The sequence below is a fragment of the Pseudorca crassidens genome, chromosome 10, assembly GCF_039906515.1.
Source record: "Pseudorca crassidens isolate mPseCra1 chromosome 10, mPseCra1.hap1, whole genome shotgun sequence".
Classification (NCBI taxonomy): Eukaryota; Metazoa; Chordata; class Mammalia; order Artiodactyla; family Delphinidae; genus Pseudorca; species Pseudorca crassidens.
Window position 1 is genome coordinate 80,428,054 of NC_090305.1, and position 20,490 is coordinate 80,448,543.

At 41.9% G+C, this 20,490-nt stretch overlaps 1 protein-coding gene across 25 annotated transcripts in view; it reads right to left on the minus strand.

Annotated features, from left to right (window-relative positions):
• Positions 1 to 20,490, minus strand: part of CADPS (calcium dependent secretion activator) — an 804,945-nt gene that overhangs the window by 243,462 nt on the left and 540,993 nt on the right. For all 25 annotated transcript variants that reach the window (XM_067755076.1, XM_067755075.1, XM_067755054.1 and 22 more), the window contains 2 exons: positions 13,766 to 13,999; positions 8,696 to 8,817 (listed from right to left, as the gene is read on the minus strand). In XM_067755076.1, coding sequence (XP_067611177.1) covers positions 8,696 to 8,817; positions 13,766 to 13,999 — 356 coding nt within the window. The remainder of the gene's footprint in view (positions 1 to 8,695; positions 8,818 to 13,765; positions 14,000 to 20,490) is intronic.

The window sequence follows — 20,490 nt, forward strand, 5'->3', positions numbered from 1 at the left end:
ATCGTACTCCCACTGAACAGTGATTGGGCAATCAGTCCAGTTCTCAGTTCATGTCATCAACGGATGTAACTGGCAAGTAAGCTCAGACAAGGTACTCAAGGAGCTGAACTAGACAGGAAATGGACCTACTGTCACTTAGTCCTTAAAGGGCTATAAAAAGATACATCCTTGGGCTTCCCTGGTGGCGCAGTGGTTGAGAGTCCGCCTGCCGATGCAGGGGACACGGGTTCGTGCCCCGGTCCGGGAAGATCCCACATACCGCGGAGCGGCTGGTCCCATAAGCCGTGGCCGCTGAGCCTGCGCGTCCGGATCCTGTGCTCCGCAACGGGAGAGGCCACAACAGTGAGAGGCCCCCCACCTCAAAAAAAAGATACATCCTTGTTTCATACCCACCCAATGCTGGACTCCTCGTGAAATCAGAACTTTCATGGATGTCTCACAACTGGATGGAGCATCACTGTCTAAATGCCAAACTCCAGTCACCACTCGATTACCCACTTCTGAAACTCCTACCAGCTCTAGAAATTTCACCAACTCGCTGTTACTTGAAATTCCTGAAAATTCTGCATCAAGTTCTACCATTATGGCTCTTCTCAGGATCAGCTAGATAAAGAAAAAAAAAAACTATAAAACTCTTGAGAAGGGGCCTTGGATACCACTTATCAGGACACGGTAAAGCCAGAAAGCTTGGTGACCTACATAAGAGAGGGTGGCTAACTGAGGATGCAGCACTCGGAGCACCTTCTCCAAAGCTTGTTCTCTAGCATCCTCTTCCTTTCTACTGGCTACCCTGCTGATTGTTGTTTTAGCAGCCAGTCTGCTTTCACCTTCCAGCTCACAAGCAAACACAAACTGGCTTTCAACACAAGTTGTGGCTTCTGGATGACGCTTTCCAGTCTCTGAGCATCCCAAACTGTGATTAGAATTGTGCTTCCTCCCAACCCACACGTCTTCAGGGAACCTAGCAAAATTGAATTTCTGGGTCAACGTTGGCCTTTGCCATTTAAGATTTAATTAACTTTGAATGAAGCTAAGCCTTTTCCTCAGAAAGGAAAAATGAGAGAAACGGTATCCAGGCTTTCACTCAGTGTTACATAAATGTCTTCTGGACTGTGACCTTGAACTGGAGTTTCAAGAAAGGTAGACAAGAAAGAAGCTGAGGGCTTCCCTGGTGGCGCAGTGGTTGAGAGTCCACCTGCCGATGCAGGGGACACGGGTTCGTGCCCTGGTCCGGGAAGATCCCACATGCCGCGGAGCGGCTGGGCCCGTGAGCCATGGCCGCTGAGCCTGCGCGTCCGGAGGCTGTGCTCTGCAACAGGAGAGGCCACAACAGTGAGAGGCCCGCATATCACAAAAAAAAAAAAAAAAGCTGAATCTCAGGAGGCCTCCCTCTGTTTTTCCATCTGGTGGCTTTGCAGTTCTCAGCAGCTATAGTGGCCCCTGAAGAATTGATCACTCTGTGCCCAGGCACTCAGATGTTTCCAGCCAGCTTTTCTCCAGGCTCTACAACATCGAGGGCCATGTCTGTATTAGCCCCCAATTTACACTAATGCCTGGCAGACAGTACGTGCTCCATATTTGCTGACTAATACACCTGTCTTTTCAAGTTTACTCTGGGCCGTGAAGAGGCTTCAGGTTTCAAGGTGGAAATCCAATCGTACCCTCCCTGGCTTAAAATCCTCCAATGGTTTCTCCATGGTCTTAGAATGAAGACCCTTCATGTGCCTAGAAGGCCCTGCGTTGTCTGGTCCTGCCTTGATCTTTTGACTCTTCCTGTAGCACATTCCCCCTCTCTGACTAATCTCTATTCACATTGCTCTATTTTCAGTCCAGGAACACGTCCAGCCCCTTCCTCCCTCAAAGCCTTTGCACATGCTGTTCCCTATGCCAGGAATGCTTTTCCAGCTCTTCTCATGGCTGGATCTTTCTCATCCTTCAGGTATCAAGTCACGCATTACCTACTCTGAGTGCACTTCCTCGGCCACTTGAGTAACATATGTTCCCATTACTTTGTACTGTAGCAGCCTGTTCATTTCTTACGGAACCAAATTACACTCCGTTATTATCTTGTATATTTATTTGTTCCTTGTTTGTTGCCTGTGTCCTTTACTAGAATGTATGCTCCATGAGGCCAAGGCTTGAGGTGTTATTCATGGCTGTAGCCCCAGTACTAGTTGGTCACAAGTAGAGCACCCCATGTACACTTGTTGAGGAAATGTAAGTGCCTACCCTTCACATCATTCCCTTATACCTAAATTTCAAAGGGGCCATTCAGGAAATGTACTCTGTTTCCATATAAACCATTCCAAGTACACAGAAAACATTTTTAGCTAAATTGAGGAAGGAAGTACCGTCAAGAAGATGATACGTGAGGAAAGAAATTGGAGGGCATGACTTCCTTTTCTAACCTTGTAACTGACTTAATGTGGGACGATTTAATGGAACTGTATTTCTATGAATAATTTGGGCCTAATAAGCACAATCCACTCTGAATTGTGCCATTAGGACAAATAAGATATTTCACAGAAGACAATGTTATAGCAAGTCATTGTGTTTTATTCTTTTTTTTTTTTAAACTATGTTCTCATCAGAGAAGATGCCATTAGAAGATGCTAGGGCTATAGCAAGATTTAACTGTTAGGGTATTTTATTTTCTTATTCTCTTGGAAAATGGCAGGAAATGGTTTGATTGTATTTTCAAATTCTTGACAGTAATGAAATCCATGTATCATAAAGTCCATGGTTTGTCAGGGAATAATAAAGTTGTTAAATAATCAAATACCAAGTGGCACCCTTGGTTTCAACTCAGAAGAATACAATTTCAGAGAAGTTAGCACAATATTGGGCTGCTAACTTAAACTGCCTTTCTTTTCAGCAAAATCACTTAAATTTCTCTTGTATTTAGTCCTCAGGACATGCTTTCATTGGAGGGTAACATGCACTGAAAGAAAACACTGAGAAAGACAGTCATTTGGGAGTATATCCTGTACTCAGGGAATGTATCAGGTTTCCTTACATCATTTCTCCCAAATTAAAGTAATTTGCATATTTTTTTCCCAAACTATGCCATTTCCACATACCAAACAAGATAGTTTCATGATAGTTTATCATATCTAGGTACCACCTGTGCTATTTTTTACTTAATATTATTTTTCGTTTAAATTAATTCACTTTCTCCAAATAAAACATACAGATGGCTAAAAAGAACATGAAAAGATGCTCAACATTGCTAATTATTAGAGAAATGCAAATCAAAACCACAATGAGGTACCACCTCACGCCAGTCAGAATGGCCATCATCAAAAAAGTCTACAAGTAGGGAATCCCCCGGTTGCACAATGGTTAAGACTCGTGCTCCCAATGCAGGGGGCCTGGGTTTGATCACTGGTCAGGGAACTAGATCCTACATGCATGCCACAACCAAGAGTTTGCATGCCACAACTAAGGAGCCTGAGAGCTGCAACTGACCCGGCACAACCTAAATAAATAAATTAATTAATTAATTTATTTTTTTAAAAAGTCTACAAGTAATAAATGCTGAAGAAGGTGTGGAGAAAAGGGAACACTCCTACACTGTTGGTGGGAACATAAGTGGTACAACAACTATGGAGAACAGTATGGAGTTTCCTTAAGAAACTAAAAACAGAACTACCATATGATCCAGCAATCCGACCCCAGGGCATATACCTGGAGAAAACTCTAATTCAAAAAGATACATGAACCCCAATGTTCCTAGCAGCACTGTTTACAATAGCCAAGACATGGAAGCAACCTAAGTGTCCATCAACAGACAAATGGATAAAGAAGAAGTGGTATACATACACAATGGAATATTACTCAGCCATAAATAAGAATGAAATAATCCCATTTGCAGCCACGTGGATAGACCTAGAGATGATCATACTAAGGGAACAGTGTCAGAAAGAGAAAGACAAACACCATATGATATCACTTATGTGTGGAATCTAAAATATGACAGAAGTGAAACTACAGTAAGTCCCCTATATACAAACCTTCAAGTTGCGAACTTTCAAAGAAGTGAACGTGAGTTTGCATGTCCAATCACGTAAGTTAGTTCATGTTTCTGGCGTGGACTGTCACGTGCGTGCATCCTCTACAAGTTGTTGTGCTTTTGTGTACTTTACTGTACGGTACTGTATAGAGTACAGTAGTACAGCATCTTTATTTCAAGCCCACATGTCCAGAAGCAAGCATAAAAGCAGTGGTGATATAGCTGGTACTGTACTGTACTTTTCAAGGTACTGTGATGTAAGATTAAAAATGTTTGTTTTTATGTATTATTTGTGTGAAAAGTATTATAAACCTATTACAGTACAGTACTATATAGCCGATTGTGTTAGTTGGGTACCTTGGCTAACTGTGTTGGACTCATGAACAAATTGGACTTACGAACGCATTCCCGGAATGGAACTTGTTCGTATGTAGGGGACTTATTGTATTTACTAAACAGAAGCAGACTCACAGACATAGAAAACAAACTTATAGTTACCAAAGGGGAAGGTTGGGGTGGGGGAGGGATAAATTAGGAGTTTGGGGTTAGCAGATACAAACTACTATATATAAAATAGGTAACCAACAAGGACCTACTGTATAGCACAGGGAACTCTACTCAATATCTTGTAAAAAAAAAAAAACTATAATGGAAGAGAATATTCAAAAAGAATATATATATATATATATATATATATATATATATATATATATATAACTGAATTACTTTGCTGTACACCCGAAACTAACACAACATTGTAAATCAACGATATTTCAATAAAAATTGAACAAAAAAGAAAAACACTGTCTTATGGTAAGAAAATTCCTCCGTTCTATTTCTTAGGAGGTGGATTCTTGAATCCACAAGGTATTTCCCTTCTGCATTTCCATGACTCCCTGAGATTGCTCACCACAAAACAGGGTTTCAATTACTCATGCCCTGCCTCAGCACCCTCAGTGGCTTCCTGCTAGAAGCAGCAATGGTGGCTCACAAATGGAGGCAATATTTTTGAAAGTAAATACATCTTGTGAAAAATTCTGATTTTCATATTCTGGCTTCCTGCATTAAAAACCCAGGAGAGGAGGACAACAGCATTGAGAGGATCCACAGTCGGCTTGGAAATAACCCATGTGTAGCAAACAGACTGGTAAAAAGAAGGATGAGAGGGGGCTACACACACACACACACACACACACACACACACACACACACACACAGCCATGTTTTCCAACCACAAAACACATCTCACTCATGAAAACAGCCTTCTTATATTATGCACCTAATTCAAAATGACCACTTGGGGGCAGGGCCCTGGTTATAAGTGAAGAGGTGACCTTGATAGAGGAGGTGACAGAGAGCTTGGACCCTCCACTGCTAGGTTTCAACAATATAGAACAGCATTTCCAATGGATGCTAATAGGTGGTAGTTTGGGAAAAAAGTTTGGGAAACTCATGAATAAACAAAGGTAAAAAGCTTTATTTTCTATAATTAAATCCTCAAAGCCTTTAAAATGCCAAAGTACGCTGTAAATAACTCAGAAAAAATGTAATGTCTGGCATTTCCCAGCCTCACTTGACTGTAATACCGCTCTCCCCATCCTTGTTTTTCTTGGAGTAGTCTACATATTAGAGTTCTAAAAAACACTCTTGGACAAACTGGGTCATGCAGTGTACTCCTGCTTTTGTGACTGTACTTGGAAAAAAAAGAAAAAGCCAAATTCCTTGTAGACACGTTATAGGATAAGATATTAGAGTTCCAGTTACTGGGTAAAATACTTGGTAGCAGCAACAAGAGAATTTATAAGCAGTAAATAAAACAGGCTTGAATGGAATCTTGGTTTTAGAATGTATCAATAAAGTATGGACATCGGCTAGCTGTAGGAATCGTCAAAGACAAGAATCAGAAGATGAACAGGGCAGGAAAAAGGCTAAATTTGTCAGATGATGAAGTGGAGTTATTAGGACACATGAAAGATGACCCTCCAAAGGGTACTTTTTGGGATAATCAAAATCAAGTAGCAGAGACGACAGCTAGAGATCAGTAATGGGAAAAACTGTGAGTAGAAGCAGGGAGGAAAAAGAGAAGAAATACAAGCTTCAAAGAAAAGAAAGGATGGAGAGGATGCAGAATAAGTACAAACATGAGACGAGGAAGAAAATGCACCTGCACAAACAGGCTCATTCACCATCTCAAGACAAAAGTGGAGGCAGAGGAGAAGTATTAGCAGCGAACCATGACCAAGAAAACGGCAAAGAAAAGAAGTGGAAGAAGAATTTGGCTTTAGAAGGCAGCTGAGTAGAGATTATAAGGAGAATGTATATATTGGAAAGGAGAAAAGAAGAGACAAGAAGAGACATGCATTTTGGTAGATTTCATACTCTGGGTATATCTCTTTGAGATACTCTAGAAATGGCAAATACAGGGCACGTATACGTCTTCCTGAATGAGTCGATCATGCATTATTTTCCTCTGAATACAGACTTCGCTTCAGAACACTTCTCGACACAGCACTTTGGATAGCCACTACAGACTGATTTGACTTGACGCGAGTTATGAAAGTTGCGTTCTTACTGTATTAAAACACAAACAAACAAGCCCTCTGTGGGGTTTTGGTAATACCCCCTCACGGACTGAAGAGGAATAAAAAAATTATACTTCTTCAGTGTGAGATGTATTCATATGGACATAATGCATGTGGATGGATATGAGTAAGTGTATATGTGAAATATAAGCATATCAAGTAGTTCGACCAAAGCATTCCATATTTATTTCTAATCTGAAACTCTGTTTTAAACATTCATACGCACATGAAAATCAGCTCATCACTTACTCTGGTAACTGAAACCTTCAAACCCAATAAACTAAATTACATTCTGAGTTACAAAAGCCTAAATGAAACAACAGCCTGTTAGAATAATCAGAGCTTTCTCCTTCCTTCTCTAACATATGATACCATATTGAGCTCGACATCTTAAAAGGTTAGTGTAAACACCAGAGAGGTTTTTATTCCCCCTACGTGACACATTTTTCAAGGGCACATATAAATAATGCAACAGCATAATAGCATTGATTATGATCGGGCTGTGGTGACAGTTGGGGGAAAAACTGCGATTTTTATCAATGGTGGTTAAAAAAGAAGTTGCATTCATTTTCAGATTGAAACTCAGTTTACAAAAAGGGAGGAAGGATGGTGTGTAACAAGTTGCTTTGGTTTCCATTTCCTCCTCCATACACTTGTTAATTGCACCCAGATCGGAGCATCTGAGGCCTTTGCCTATTCATGCAAAGAACCACTTGAAGGCACACCATGCCCTCAGATTTTTCTCTAGTCAGGGAAACATTCAGTGCTTTCTTTGAACTATTTTGTTTGAACATCCTGGTACGGTATTCCTGTTCTGCCAAACATCTCCTAGTGCTTTGAGGGAGGAGAGGCAGTGAGCTGCCGTCATGGGTTATCCTTTTTATGACTTTCTTCTGAATTAACAACAATAAAAAAAGATGCTCATTAGCCTCGGCCGGCTTAATTGAGACAGAAAAGAAAAGGAGAGAGGCAGCGGGGAGGGAGGAAAGAGAGTGGCGATCTCTCAAGAATTTTTGCAGCCTGAGAGTCTATTGACTCTCATCATCATCGCTCCTGGGAACCAATGCAATAGAATACTAACTGGTCTCCTGCATCGACTCTGGCCTTCTCCACTGCAGTCAGAGTAATCTTCTCAGAACACATATCTAATCATACATGCCCGTCCTTCCTCTCCGGGGCCTAGCAAGGTCCTTCATGGTGTAGCCCCTTCCTGCCTCACTGGTAGCTTATGGCATACCTCGTTCTCTGGACTCCAGCCCCACTGGCCTTCTTTCAATGCCTCCTTGCCACAGGGTCTCTGCTGACCACAGGGCCTTTGCACAAGCTGACTCTGCCTGGAATGTTCTTTCTACTCCCAACCCCTTTGGCTCAACTTTTAAATATTAGACCAAATGTCTCATAACTCCTCAAGAAGGCCTGCTCCTACTCTGTCTCCACAAACTGGCTCAGGTCCCCCTGCTGTCTCCTCACAAAGCACTCTTTCTTTCTCAGCATTCATATCTATTTGTAACTATAAATTTGTGCAATTATGTTTCTGCTCCCCCACTCAACTATAACCTCTGTAGGGCAACAACAGGGACTATCTTCCTTTCCGCTGTTCAATGGCACCCTGTACACAGGCACAGTGAGCATTTGACAAATATGTGTTGACCTAACAAATTAATAGATTGTGCCTAATGTAACATACTGCTTTGCTGATACAGTCATAACTGTGGCACAGAGAAAGATTTTGAAAAAAAACTGTACATACCATAAACCAAATATTATTTGGTAAATATAATGAAAACAGATTTCTATCAAAGTCTCCCACACATCCTATTGAAGCCTGCAGGTTGTGACTAAACTCTCTAAGGTGATACATAGAGCCTCCAGAAAGGAGGCTGTGTCTTAAATGTCCTTCTGTTCTCCTCTCTGAAGGAGTTGGAAACCTTATTAAGGCTGCCAAATAAAAATGTAGTCAAGTCATTTTGTTTGGAAAATAAACAAGGTGTATGTCTCATATAACCTTCTGGGAAAACCAAACCTTTAATCTGCAGTTGGCCAAAATGGTGCCAATGAGAAGAATCTTCTGGAAGACGAACCACGGAGAAACATAACTTACGTTGGTTTTGAAGCCTCGGCCTGGTCGGTCTGTAGTTTCTCTCCTCCTTCCACCTCCATCGTGCAATATACAATGCGATTTGGAGCTAAAGATTTGAGGCCTTGGACTTCCATGATCACCACCTGGAAACAGAGTCACACACAGCAGAGGTTATTGCCAAAGTCTATGGGCAGCATCACCCGGGGAAAGTATATACATAAGAAGTTACAAAAATCCCAACTGGTATCTGATGGTTTCTTTCAGGTTTCTACCAGCTATGCTGGGACAAGTCCAGCAGGAAGATACAATTCTTTATAGTGTATCTCATTGCCTTGCAGATGGAAAGACAAAGTTCACTAACTCAGATGCTCATAGGAGCTAGAAAGGTTATATGAAACGGGCTACTCTTTTCTGTGTTAAACACATAGGATGGGGACTTCCCTGGTGGCACAGGGCTTAAGAATCCGCCTGCCAATGCAGGGGACACGGGTTCGAGCCCTGGTCCGGGAAGATCCCACATGCCACGGAGCAACTAAGCCCGTGCACCACAACTACCGAGCCTGTGCTCTAGAGCCCATGAGCCACAACTACTGAGCCCGTGTGCCACAACTATGAAGGCCGCGCGCCTAGAGCCCATGCTCTGCAACAAGAGAAGCCACCGCAAGGAGAAGCCTGTGCGCCCACAACGAAGAGTAGCCCCCGCTCACCGCAACTAGAGAAAGCCCGTGCGCAGCACCGAAGACCCAACACAGCCAAAAATAAATAAATAAAAAAATAAAAATTAAACACACACACACACACAAGATGATTTTTCATTTCCACAAGAAATAGACTCTCCTATTTAAAAAATATATATAGTCTAGCTTTTAACTCAGAACGTGATGGACACATAGGCCAAGGAATTTACTTTCCTCTTTACAATAAAATAAGTGATAACACAACTGCTAAGATAAAGGGCAAGTACCATTTAGCATGAGAGTCAGAGATACAACAGGGAGTAGTGGGGACTGTGGCAAACGGGAGCACTCCATTTAAGGGAGCAGTTGCTACTCAGTTGCAGCCCACTGTTGCCTTGTTTTACTCCAGTCCAGAGTTGCCAAAGACTCCAATTTCTCTTACTGGGAAATGGAAATATGAATCAGAATCAAAGTCAGAAATCTGATTTTGAAATTTTGACAATAATTTTAAAGGGGAGAAATAAAATACACAAACTCTGTGCAGGCCAACATTGTTGGGTCAAAAAAAAAAAAAAAAAAAAAGCCTGCAGTTGCATACTCTCTGTCTAGACTGAGGGAAAAGGCTGGTGTTTTGATGGAACAAGTTATATCATTTATAATTCCTGGCATTTCCCACCACTACCCTCAAACTCCATTCAATCACCTGCTATTTTCATATTTAGTGGTAGGTGCTGCTCATCAGAGAGAAGGGAGAAGAGAGGAGAGGACGGGACAGAGGGGAGGAGAGGAGAGAGACAATGATTTAAAAATCGGAAACAAATGACTCACAATCAGAGATCTCTAAAGACGAAGGTATATTAAAAAAAAAAATTACTGGATTGTACTCCAAAAGAGGTAATGGCATTACACAAGAAGGATGTGGTGTGCAAAAAATGTACGCTTTTTAATGGGCTTGATGCAAGGAAGTACAACAGGGCTGGCATTGAATCAGGATTCACAGGTCAGTTTTGCTGCTTAATAGCCCAGGGGTTCTCAAACTTAGTGTGAATCAGAATCGCCTGGAGCGCTGGTTAAACCAGACACGGCTGGGCTTCACCTCCCGAGTTGCTGACAAGGAGATCTGGGGTGGAGTCTAAGACTTTTCATTTTCTTTCTTTTTTTAAAAAATTGTGTTGGAGTATAGTTGATTTACAATGTTGTACTAGTTTCAGGTGTACAGCAAAGTGATTCAGTTGTATATATACATATATTCATTCTTTTCCAGATTCTTTTCCCATATAGGTTATCCTAGGATATTGAGTAGAGCTCCCTGTGCTATACAGTAGGTCCTTGTTGGTTATCTATGTTATATATAGTAGTGTGTGTATGTAAGACTTTTCATTTCTAACCATTTCCCTGATGATGTGAATATTGATGCTGCTGAGCCAGGGTACTACTCATGTGATGTTGGGCAGATCTTGACCTGGAAGTCACTGTACTTTTCTTTCAAATCTCCTGAGCCTCAGTTTCCTCATCTGTATAGTGGGGATAACGATACGTCTTCTCTCTCTCTCCATGGCCATTGTGTGAGGATCATATGAGATGATGTATGTAATTGAAATTTTTACACTGGGTGGAAAGAACCATCAAATGAAAAGAAATGAGAGGCACTGGAGAAAGAAGACGATTTTTAGAATTTTAAAGATGCGTTCAAATCCCGAATCTGCATTTTCACTAGCTGTGTAATCATTTGCTAGGTTCTTAACCACTCCAAGGCTTCGTTTCCACATCTGCAAATGCCTTGAAAGACTGTTGTGAGGATTCACTGAGTGAATGATGGTGAAGGATTCTACAAATACCTATTAGTTTTCATCAGAGCACTCCACCCACCCAGGGCCATGTCACTTGTAATCCTGGACCTCAGTTCTCTTACTCCAGGTAACTATTCTCTGCTGTCCCTTCTAGCCATGCAATTCTATAATTACATAAAATAAGTCTTGTACCAACCTGCCAATTCAAACCTAGTCTGCCCTGATGCTGTGACAGGCCTCTCTCTCTCTCTTTTTATCCCCCTAACTGTGTCTGCCAAAACACATTCACAAATAGATACTCAATGCTTTTTGCTGGCTGGTTTAGCATGATGTGCAATTTAGTGTTCTAATTAAACAGTATTTGGGAACCCTAGAGCATTTCATTCGGTACTTGTACTTCCAAGTTACAGCCTGTTTGAATCATGTACGTCTGGCAGTATGGTTGGGGACTCACCCACATCTATATTTTAGATAATCAGCTGTGTAATATTGAGTACTGACGAAGAATTAGAAAATTGCAGATTTAAAAGCTCCATGAATATCAATAAACCACGTCCCCCCCCCCCCCCACCTTTCAGGAGGAAGACAAGAGGCAGTAGGAAATAAATTGCCACCTTTAATTGGCAGTAATCAAATCCAAAGACACCTAAGGAAAAGCATTCAGTATCTCAGGTGGCGGTATTAAAAAAAAAAAGAAAGGAAGTTTGTGTGAAATTACACTGATGAGTTTTTCACACACCAAGTGCTCTATATTTAATGGAATACTGCCTCTTCCACCTGCAAAATACATGTTGAAAACCCTGTAATGTGACTATCTCAATCTGAACTGAGCACAGTAAAACAAATTACCTGCAGTTAATTCACAGCAAGCCTTAATGATGTTCTCAAATATTAATTTAGTCTTTACAAATTTTAATTAAATCTATAGAAATCGGATCTATTCTCTTGGTTTCCCTAAATGTTGGATTATCATAAAATCCTTTTGGGGTTGAGCTTTCATATGCTACGAATGGTTCTCAAACTTTGGAGTGTAAGAAGTACCTGGGCAGCTCATTAAAATGCACATTCCAGGGCTATACTCTGCCTAGAGCTCTTATTCCTGACAATTTTATTGAGGCATATTTTACATATCATATAATTCACACATTTCAAGTGTACAATACAGTGATTTAGGGACTTCCTTGGTGGCGCAGTGGTGAACACTCCACACTCCCAATGCAGGGGGACTGGGTTCGACCCCTGATTGAGAAACTAGATCCTACATGCATGCCACAACTAAGAGTTCGCATGCTACAACTAAGGAGGCCACGTGCCGCAACTAAGGAGCTAGCGAGCTGCAACTAAGTAGTCCATGTGCTGCAACTAGGGAGCCTGCAAGCCACACCTAAGGAGTCCGCCTGCCGCAACTAAGACCTGGTGCAACCAAATAAATAAATATTAAAAATAAATAAATAAATTTACTAGGTTGTAGAAACCATCATCATAAATCAGTTTCAGAACAGTTTTATCTCCCCCAATAAGGTCCCTTATGTCTGTTTCTACCTCCTGCCCCAGGCAACACTAACCTACTTTCTGTTTCTGGATATTTACCTTTTCTGGACATTTCATATCAATGGAATCAAACAATATGTGGCCTCTTGTGTCTGGCTTCTTTCACTAAGCATAATGTTTTGGAGGTTCATCTAAATCAAAGCATGTATCGGTAGCCTGTTCCTTTTAATTGGTGAAGCGTATTCTATCATATGGATGAACCACATTTTGCCCTTTCACCAGCTGATAGACATTTAGGTTGTTTCCATTTTGGGCTATATGAATAATGCTGCTATAAACATTTGTAAGCAAGTCTTTGTGGTGACGTGTTTTCATCTCTCTTGGGTAGATATCTAAGAGTGGAATTGCTGGATCACATGGTAATTTTATGTTTAGCTTTTTGAGAAACCACCAAACTGTTTTCTAAAGTGACTGCACCATTTTATATTCTCATCCTCTAGAGCTCTGGGTCAACAGTTCTGGGTGGCACAGGAAATGTGCATACTGAACCAGTTTTCAATAATTCTGACGTGGTTAGATCAGATCTACTCCTTAGATTATACGTATGATAAACAAACATGTGAGTAAAAGTTACAGAGAAATATTGACATGTTGAGCCTTCTGCCACAGTTCTGGCCAAAATGGGTTCTTTCTTGGGGTGATGAGACAAACTAAAAGAGTCTCCACTGCAACAAGGGACTCTCTAATGGGGCAGCCAGAGGGAGAGAGAATGGGAGAGAAAATTGACAACCCACCATGAAATGATACTAGATTGCTTTTTTTGTAACACAGGTTGCCAAAATGTTAAACTCTCTAAATTGCACAAGGTATTTACAAAACCCTTAAGGGCTGCTTTAAGTTGGGGAAAGTAATCCAACATTAAATTTAGTAAGTGGTTCTTAGGACTACATTTCCTAAGGAAAAAGTATGGTCTCCTGGAGATGGGAAATTACTTGCCGATTAGCTGAGCTACGCTTAGTAAGCTGTTATTTTAATAACTGCTCCTGGGGTGCAAGGAGGAAAACAAGCTGATTGTGAGGCATCTCATCACCCACGTCCTGCCTGCGAAACTTTCAAGGGTCTAGGGCTTTTACCTCCAGGGAGAAAGATAACACGACGTCTGACTTGGAGAGCTGGTTTTCACTCTCCTCACCCATGTCGATGATGGAAGCGTTGTGGCTGCGTTTGAGTTTCTGAAGCTTGAACTCGCCGCCTTTGGAAACTGGCATGCTCTCCAAATTAGCCATGAGCAGGTTGACGGATGACTTCAGCTCTTCAATGTACATGTTTTCCATTTCTTTGGATACAAACTTGGGAAATTTGCGTTCCTTGTAAAGAAAGAGAAAGGAATGAGCAGAGGAGTAAACACAGTCCAGAGCTCTGCTGACATCTACCACTAGTGACATTTGCCCAGATATTGTGGCATCGTGCTAGAAAAATGGTTCAGCTGGGTTGAGTAGACAGCTGCCTGCCTTCTAGTTATTTATAATCTCTAACAGGTAAGAAACACATACATAAACATATAGTAAGAAAGAGGCAAATATTTTATTATAGTTCTATTCCCCCCACCCAAGTTTTCTCCAGCAAATGTGATCTACGGAAAGAAAAATGGGGTGATGTTCTTCAAATCCGGTCTCAATTCAAACAGTTTTTCTTTTCAGCAAAATGCAGCCAGTTGTTTTTAAGCTGAGGAGACAGAAAAGCACCCTATTTCTGGATATCTATAGAGATTTTTTCACATGAATAATTCAAAAGGAGCTCATTTGAGATGTTTCAAACACAGCCTGTGGCTATTTCTAAGAAGAATAGTTAACTGTTTTGAAGAAAAATTGAAAAAAAAATTAAACAAGTGATGAAAAACATGATTAAAATTCCTTAGAAGAGAAGATAAAGCAATTCAGTATCAGAACTGAACTCTCTATTTTTTCATTCCTTGAGAGTTCAGTTGTAATGGCAACATGCTTTAGCCAACTTCATACCTCTGAGTTGTCCAGGTGCCTCAGATGAATAGAGTTTGGATCAATCACCTTCTCAAAGAATCATTTCCCACTTCAAACATGAATGTGCTCTCTGCAGCCCAGCTCCATAAATGAGCAGGTGAGTGGCAAATCAAATCAGTTTGACTTTTTTTTTTTTTGCAAGTGACAGAAAAATCCACTCGAACTGGCTTAAACAATGAAGGAATGTATAGGTTTGAAAATGTCCTGGGGTAAAACCAGCTTCAGACAAGACTGGAATTAGGAGTCAGATAATATCATTATAACTGAGTTTTTCCTCCAAAACTTGGTTTGGGTTCTTCTGGGCTGGCTTCATGCTCAGTCTGGCTCCTTCTAATGTGACAAAAAGATTGCTAAAGATCTGTACCTCCCAACACCACATCACACTATCTAAAGGAAGAGTGAACATCTCCTCCTGTAATGCTCACAGAAGATGGAGGATCTTTTATCTCAGAATCCTCACCTGAAGTCTGACTTATGTGCATACCCTGAACCAGTTTCCATGGCCAGTGATGTCATGTTGAATTGCTTAGGCCTGCGTTATTTCCTCTGTCCCTGTGGCTCAGGGTAGAACTCCACCTGGGTCCCATGGAACATGAATTGGTTTGCCAATTCTGGGTGGCAGAAAAATAAGATGTCTAATATGTGGGCACCTGACTTAAAGTCATCCAGCTAATTCTACGAAGTGGCCAGCAATCAACTGGATTTAATCACTCAAGCAATTGAACTGAGAGATGTTGAGATTGCGATCAGTGGTGAAACTGCAACAGTAAGATCATAAAGATAGATTCTTGACCCTCTTACACTGTTGGTGGGAATGTAAATTGATACAGCCACTGTGGAGAACAGTATGGAGGTTCCTTAAAAAGCTACAAATAGAACTACCATATGACCCAGCAATCCCACTCCTGGGCATATACCCTGAGAAAACCATAATTCAAAAAGAGTCATGTACCAAAATGTTCATTGCAGCTCTATTTACAATAGCCCAGAGATGGAAACAACCTAAGTGTCCATCATCGGATGAATGGATAAAGAAGATGTGGCACATATATACAATGGAATATTACTCAGCCATAAAAAGACACGAAATTGAGCTATTTGTAATGAGGTGGATAGACCTAGAGTCTGTCATACAGAGTGAAGTAAGTCAGAAAGAGAGAGACAAATACCGTATGCTAACACATATATATGGAATTTAAAAAAAAAAAAAATGTCATGAAAAACCTAGGGGTGAAACAGGAATAAAGACACAGACTTATTAGAGAATGGATTTGAGACTATGGGGAGGGGGAAGGGTAAACGGTGACAAAGCGATAAAGAGGCATGGACATATATACACTACCAAACGTAAGGTAGATAGCTAGTGGGAAGCAGCCGCATAGCACAGGGAGATCAGCTCGGTGCTTTGTGACCGCCTGGAGGGGTGGGATAGGGAGGGTGGGAGGGAGGGAGACGCAAGCGGGAAGAGACATGGGAATATATGTATATATATAACTGATTCATTTTGTTGTGAAGCTGAAACTAACATACCATTGTAAAGCAATTATACTCCAATAAAGATGTTAAAAAAAAAAAAAAGTAAATACTAGAGCTAAAATACCCTTGGACGTGACGATTCTTGATGCAAAAGGGCTTATACGTGGAGAAGTCTTATGCTAAAAAAAAAAAAAAAAAAAAAAGATAGATTCTTGGGTGGTTGCCATATTGTCCATGTTGGACCAAGTGGAAGCAGCGTAAGAACTTGACAAAGAGCGAGAAAGAGACGGGGAGATAGAGGGGGGAGAGAGACTGTGAGAGAGAGGAAGGAAGGAGGGAGGGAGGAGGGAAGGAAGAGAAGAGGAGAGAGGAGGGTATTTAGAGTCACAGAAAGGAGCTTTGACTTTTATTGCTTTTCTAATTCTAAGAAAGCCAAGTTATTCCTCTTGCAGTTTAGATGCCTGAGATTCTCTTATTTTCCTTTCAATACTCAAGACTCGTATCTTCGAAACTTTTGCACAGTGGGCTGGCGTTTTATCATTCTTGGGCTCAATCAGAGGACAAATGTGAGCCTCAAAAACGTGAGTATCCTTTATGACAAAGGCCCTGGGCTGCTGGGCCATCATCACTTAGAAAATATTTACTGCCACCCAAACTCTGCCTGGCACAGTGTTAGGCGTGGGGAGATCATGATGAAAGGATGCGAACTGTCCTGGAGCTTTACAGCTAGCAGAGAGAAAGATCTTTAAGGAAAGATCTTTAAGGAAAGATCTTTAAAGGTCTTCAAGGTAGATGGTTGATGGAAGTAGATGAGAAGTGATCTCTTCCTGAGAGAATCAGGGGAGGTGACCCTTAGGCTGAGAGTCTGATGGATGAGGAAGCGTTTGACACTGGGTTGAGTTGGCTGAGACAGGGCCACTTTTATTTGCTCTTTTCTGAGAAATATGTAATAGGCAACCATGAATCCAAGAAGGTCTATATAACTGAACGTGATCACGAAATACTTCCCCCTCTTCTTTTGAACATGGTCATTCTAACGAGTGAAGAGAAGAATGAGGTAAGTTAATTGATGTTAAAGGCTGCCAAGCAGCACAGGTTACATACTAACAGCCTGAAGGCTGGGACACTGATCTTTCCTCCTGGTACTGGGGCCCAAACCTTCTAACTATATGGGATATTGGAGGAGCTGGGTAAGTGTACCTTTGATTTTACTGGCAGCTGCTGGCCCTGCAGTTGCCATGGAGATGGAGAGAAAAACCATTGTGTCTGTGAAGTGGGTTCTCTCCTGCCAATCAGCCTTACTATCAAGTGCAGTCCCTTCATCACACCCATCTTTGGGACTCACTCAACGCCTTTTAACTCCACAGTCTTGAAATTTTGGAAGAAGACCCAGTGATTACAGATACCATAACTCTGGCCCAGAGCTGGCATCCACCAAACTTTCTGCAGGAGAATATTGGAAAAATCCAAAGAATGACCACTCCTCCCAGAACTTGGACAGTTCCTAATGACATCATAAAAAGATGCTTATAAAACTGAAGTCTGGGGACTTCCCTGGTGGTGCAGGGCTTAAGAATCCATCTGCCAATGCACGGGACATGGGTTCAATCCCTGGTCCAGGAAGATCCCTCATACTGCGGAGCAACTAAGCCCGTGCGCCACAACTACTGAGCCTGCGCTCTAGAGCCCGAGAGCCACAACTACTGAAGCCCGCGCGCCTAGAGCCCGTGCTCTGCAAAAAGAGAAGCCACCGCAGTGAGAAGCCCACGCACCGCAACAAAGAGCAGCCCCTGCTCGCCTCAACTAGAGAAAGCCCGCGCTCAGCAATGAAGACAAAAAAAAATATATATATATATATATATATATATATAAAATAAATAATAAATTAAAAAAAAACCCACTGAAGTCTGCAAGGGAAAACAAGGCCATTTTTCTACTCTGAGTACTTAAGCCTTGAGAAGGAATAGCATTCTGTCAATCTAGGCTGACTTTCTAAAGGGGTTTTCAATGGCAGCCCCACTATAAACACATTTCAAAAGCAGCCTCACAGACATTAGAAGGCATTTTGGGCACAGGTATTATATTAGTAGTTTCCTGGATTGGTCCTTTTACTCGAAGCTGTCCTTAAGTGGCTTAGTTTTACTTCCTCAGCTTCTTTGATTTAGGTGGACTTCCTTTTCCTTGAATGAACGCCCTTGGCATTTAGATTTTTCTTTGAACTCAGATTCCTCTGGGTTCTTAGCTGCCTTACAAAGGCCAGAGTCAGGGAGATGCTCCCTACACACATTCTTGCAGGCCAAAAATTGAACTAAATTTCTACCATGTGCTTGGACACAGGGTAGATGCCAGGTACAACAACGTTCATTTGTAAGCTGGGGGTGCTATCATTCTCTGGTAGGAGAGGATTCTACTTTTATCTGATTGTTGGCAATGTATGGAGCAGAACTTTTCCATCAGGGAAATATGTGGATGTCACTTCTCACCTAGGCACATCATTAATACCTGCAATGGGACCGTGGTATGAGATGGTCATTTTGCTTCTGCAGAGAATGCGGTTTAAATGGCAACTCCCCACTGAAATGACAGCTTGAAAAAACAATGGTGTTTCACTCCCAGACCTCTACCTCTATTTTAAAAGCTATAGTATTTGTCTTATATAATCAGCTCAAGAATTTTGGAATTTTACCCAAAACGTGGCCAAAAGAACTGGCAAATATCACAGCAGCACTAATGCCACAAGCTGCCTGTTTAAGCTCCAATGTCAACTTCTAATCACACAATTTAAATAACTTAGGCTTAATTCCTGGGTGAAATTTGGGGACTCTTTAACGTCAACATGAGAGGATTTGGGAAAATGTTTCAGCAGGGATTAAGAAGTCTTTTCTACCACATTTAAAAAATGCATTCAGATCTCTTCATGGATCTTTAAGGCAGCGTATCTGATGTTCACAGTGAGGGCTCACACAGCCGTCTCTGATGATTCGTTCGTTGGATGTTGGTGTGACTGAACTGATAGATTACAGGGTAGGGTTGCGGGTAGAGGAAAGCCACCTTGCACTTGCCTCCCTTCTCTCCCAGGAAGAAAAGACAAACATTTGCCTTCTGTAAGCATGTGAGGATAAGAATGCTGCTGGCGGAACCACCTAGGTCTCCACCACCTCTTTCCCAGATGCCAAGGAAATCAAAGTGGAAGGGATTCAGAATTCCAGGAGCCCATTCTGCCTGCTGCTTTTGCTTCCTTTGGGCTTCTGGATAAACTGAAGGGAAGGCACAGCAAATTTTCGTGCAAGACAGAAAGCAGTTTCCCGGAGGGGCAACCGTCAGGGAGGGAGGAGCTGGGGGCAGTCTTGTCCTGGTGTAACTGCCTGTCATCTGACTACTCAAAAGAAAGAACGTGAAACTTGGAATTAAAGCACTCGGCTTTCTACTTACTAGCTGTGTCAACTTTGATACGTCACTTAAACTCTTTGATGTGCCTGAACTGCGGAGAATCATCGTTAACTCGCAGGATCATTTGGCACAGGTCTAAACGAGAGTTTACGTGAATTGCATAGCCAGGGCAAATTAATAAAGACTGATCAGCAGAGAGAGAGGTCAGGATGCAGAAAGGTGAAGTCCTGGGTGAAGGGCATGTTGGATCTTTGGATTGGGGCCATGGGGAAATGAGGCTCTATGTTTGGGAAGGCATTTTGTAATGGTAGTGTGCATACTGGTTAAGAGAGAAGGTTCTGGTCAGTGAATGAGCTTGGCCAAGGCCTCTAATGTCTGTGCTTCGGCCGCCTCTATGACATGGGGATACTGGGAGCACCCTTCTCATAAAGTTGTTAGAGGGTTAGGTAGGTTCTCAAATGTAAAATGCTTAGAAGAGAGTTGGGCACATGGTAAACACCGCATAAGCAACAGTTACTTTGCACACAACTTCGAGGGGCTCCCAATTCATAATGATCACCCCACCCAGAGCCCTACCTTGTCGGTACCACCCTCTCCCTCAGTGATTATCTCTAGCATCCACGTGTTCACTGAGACCTCACCCCCTTTCCACGGCGGACTGATCGACTGCTCTAGGGGTTGGCCCTTGAACTAAGCGGGGCCAGTCAGAAGACTGACTCTTGAAATTGTGAATGTGAGGGGGTAATGAGAAAAGCTGAAAGAGGAGATTGGGAGAAAGATTTGAGACAGAGGTTGACTGGCTAAATGGTTTTCTATTTGGCCATCCTGGAAACACGGAGAACTGTGGAACAGCCATGTTTCCCATCTGAGAAGCAAAGAAAGATGGTCTGCAGAGAAAGAAGGAATAATGAATGGGACACACAGGCTCAAGGGAAGGGGGAAAGTCCTGACCA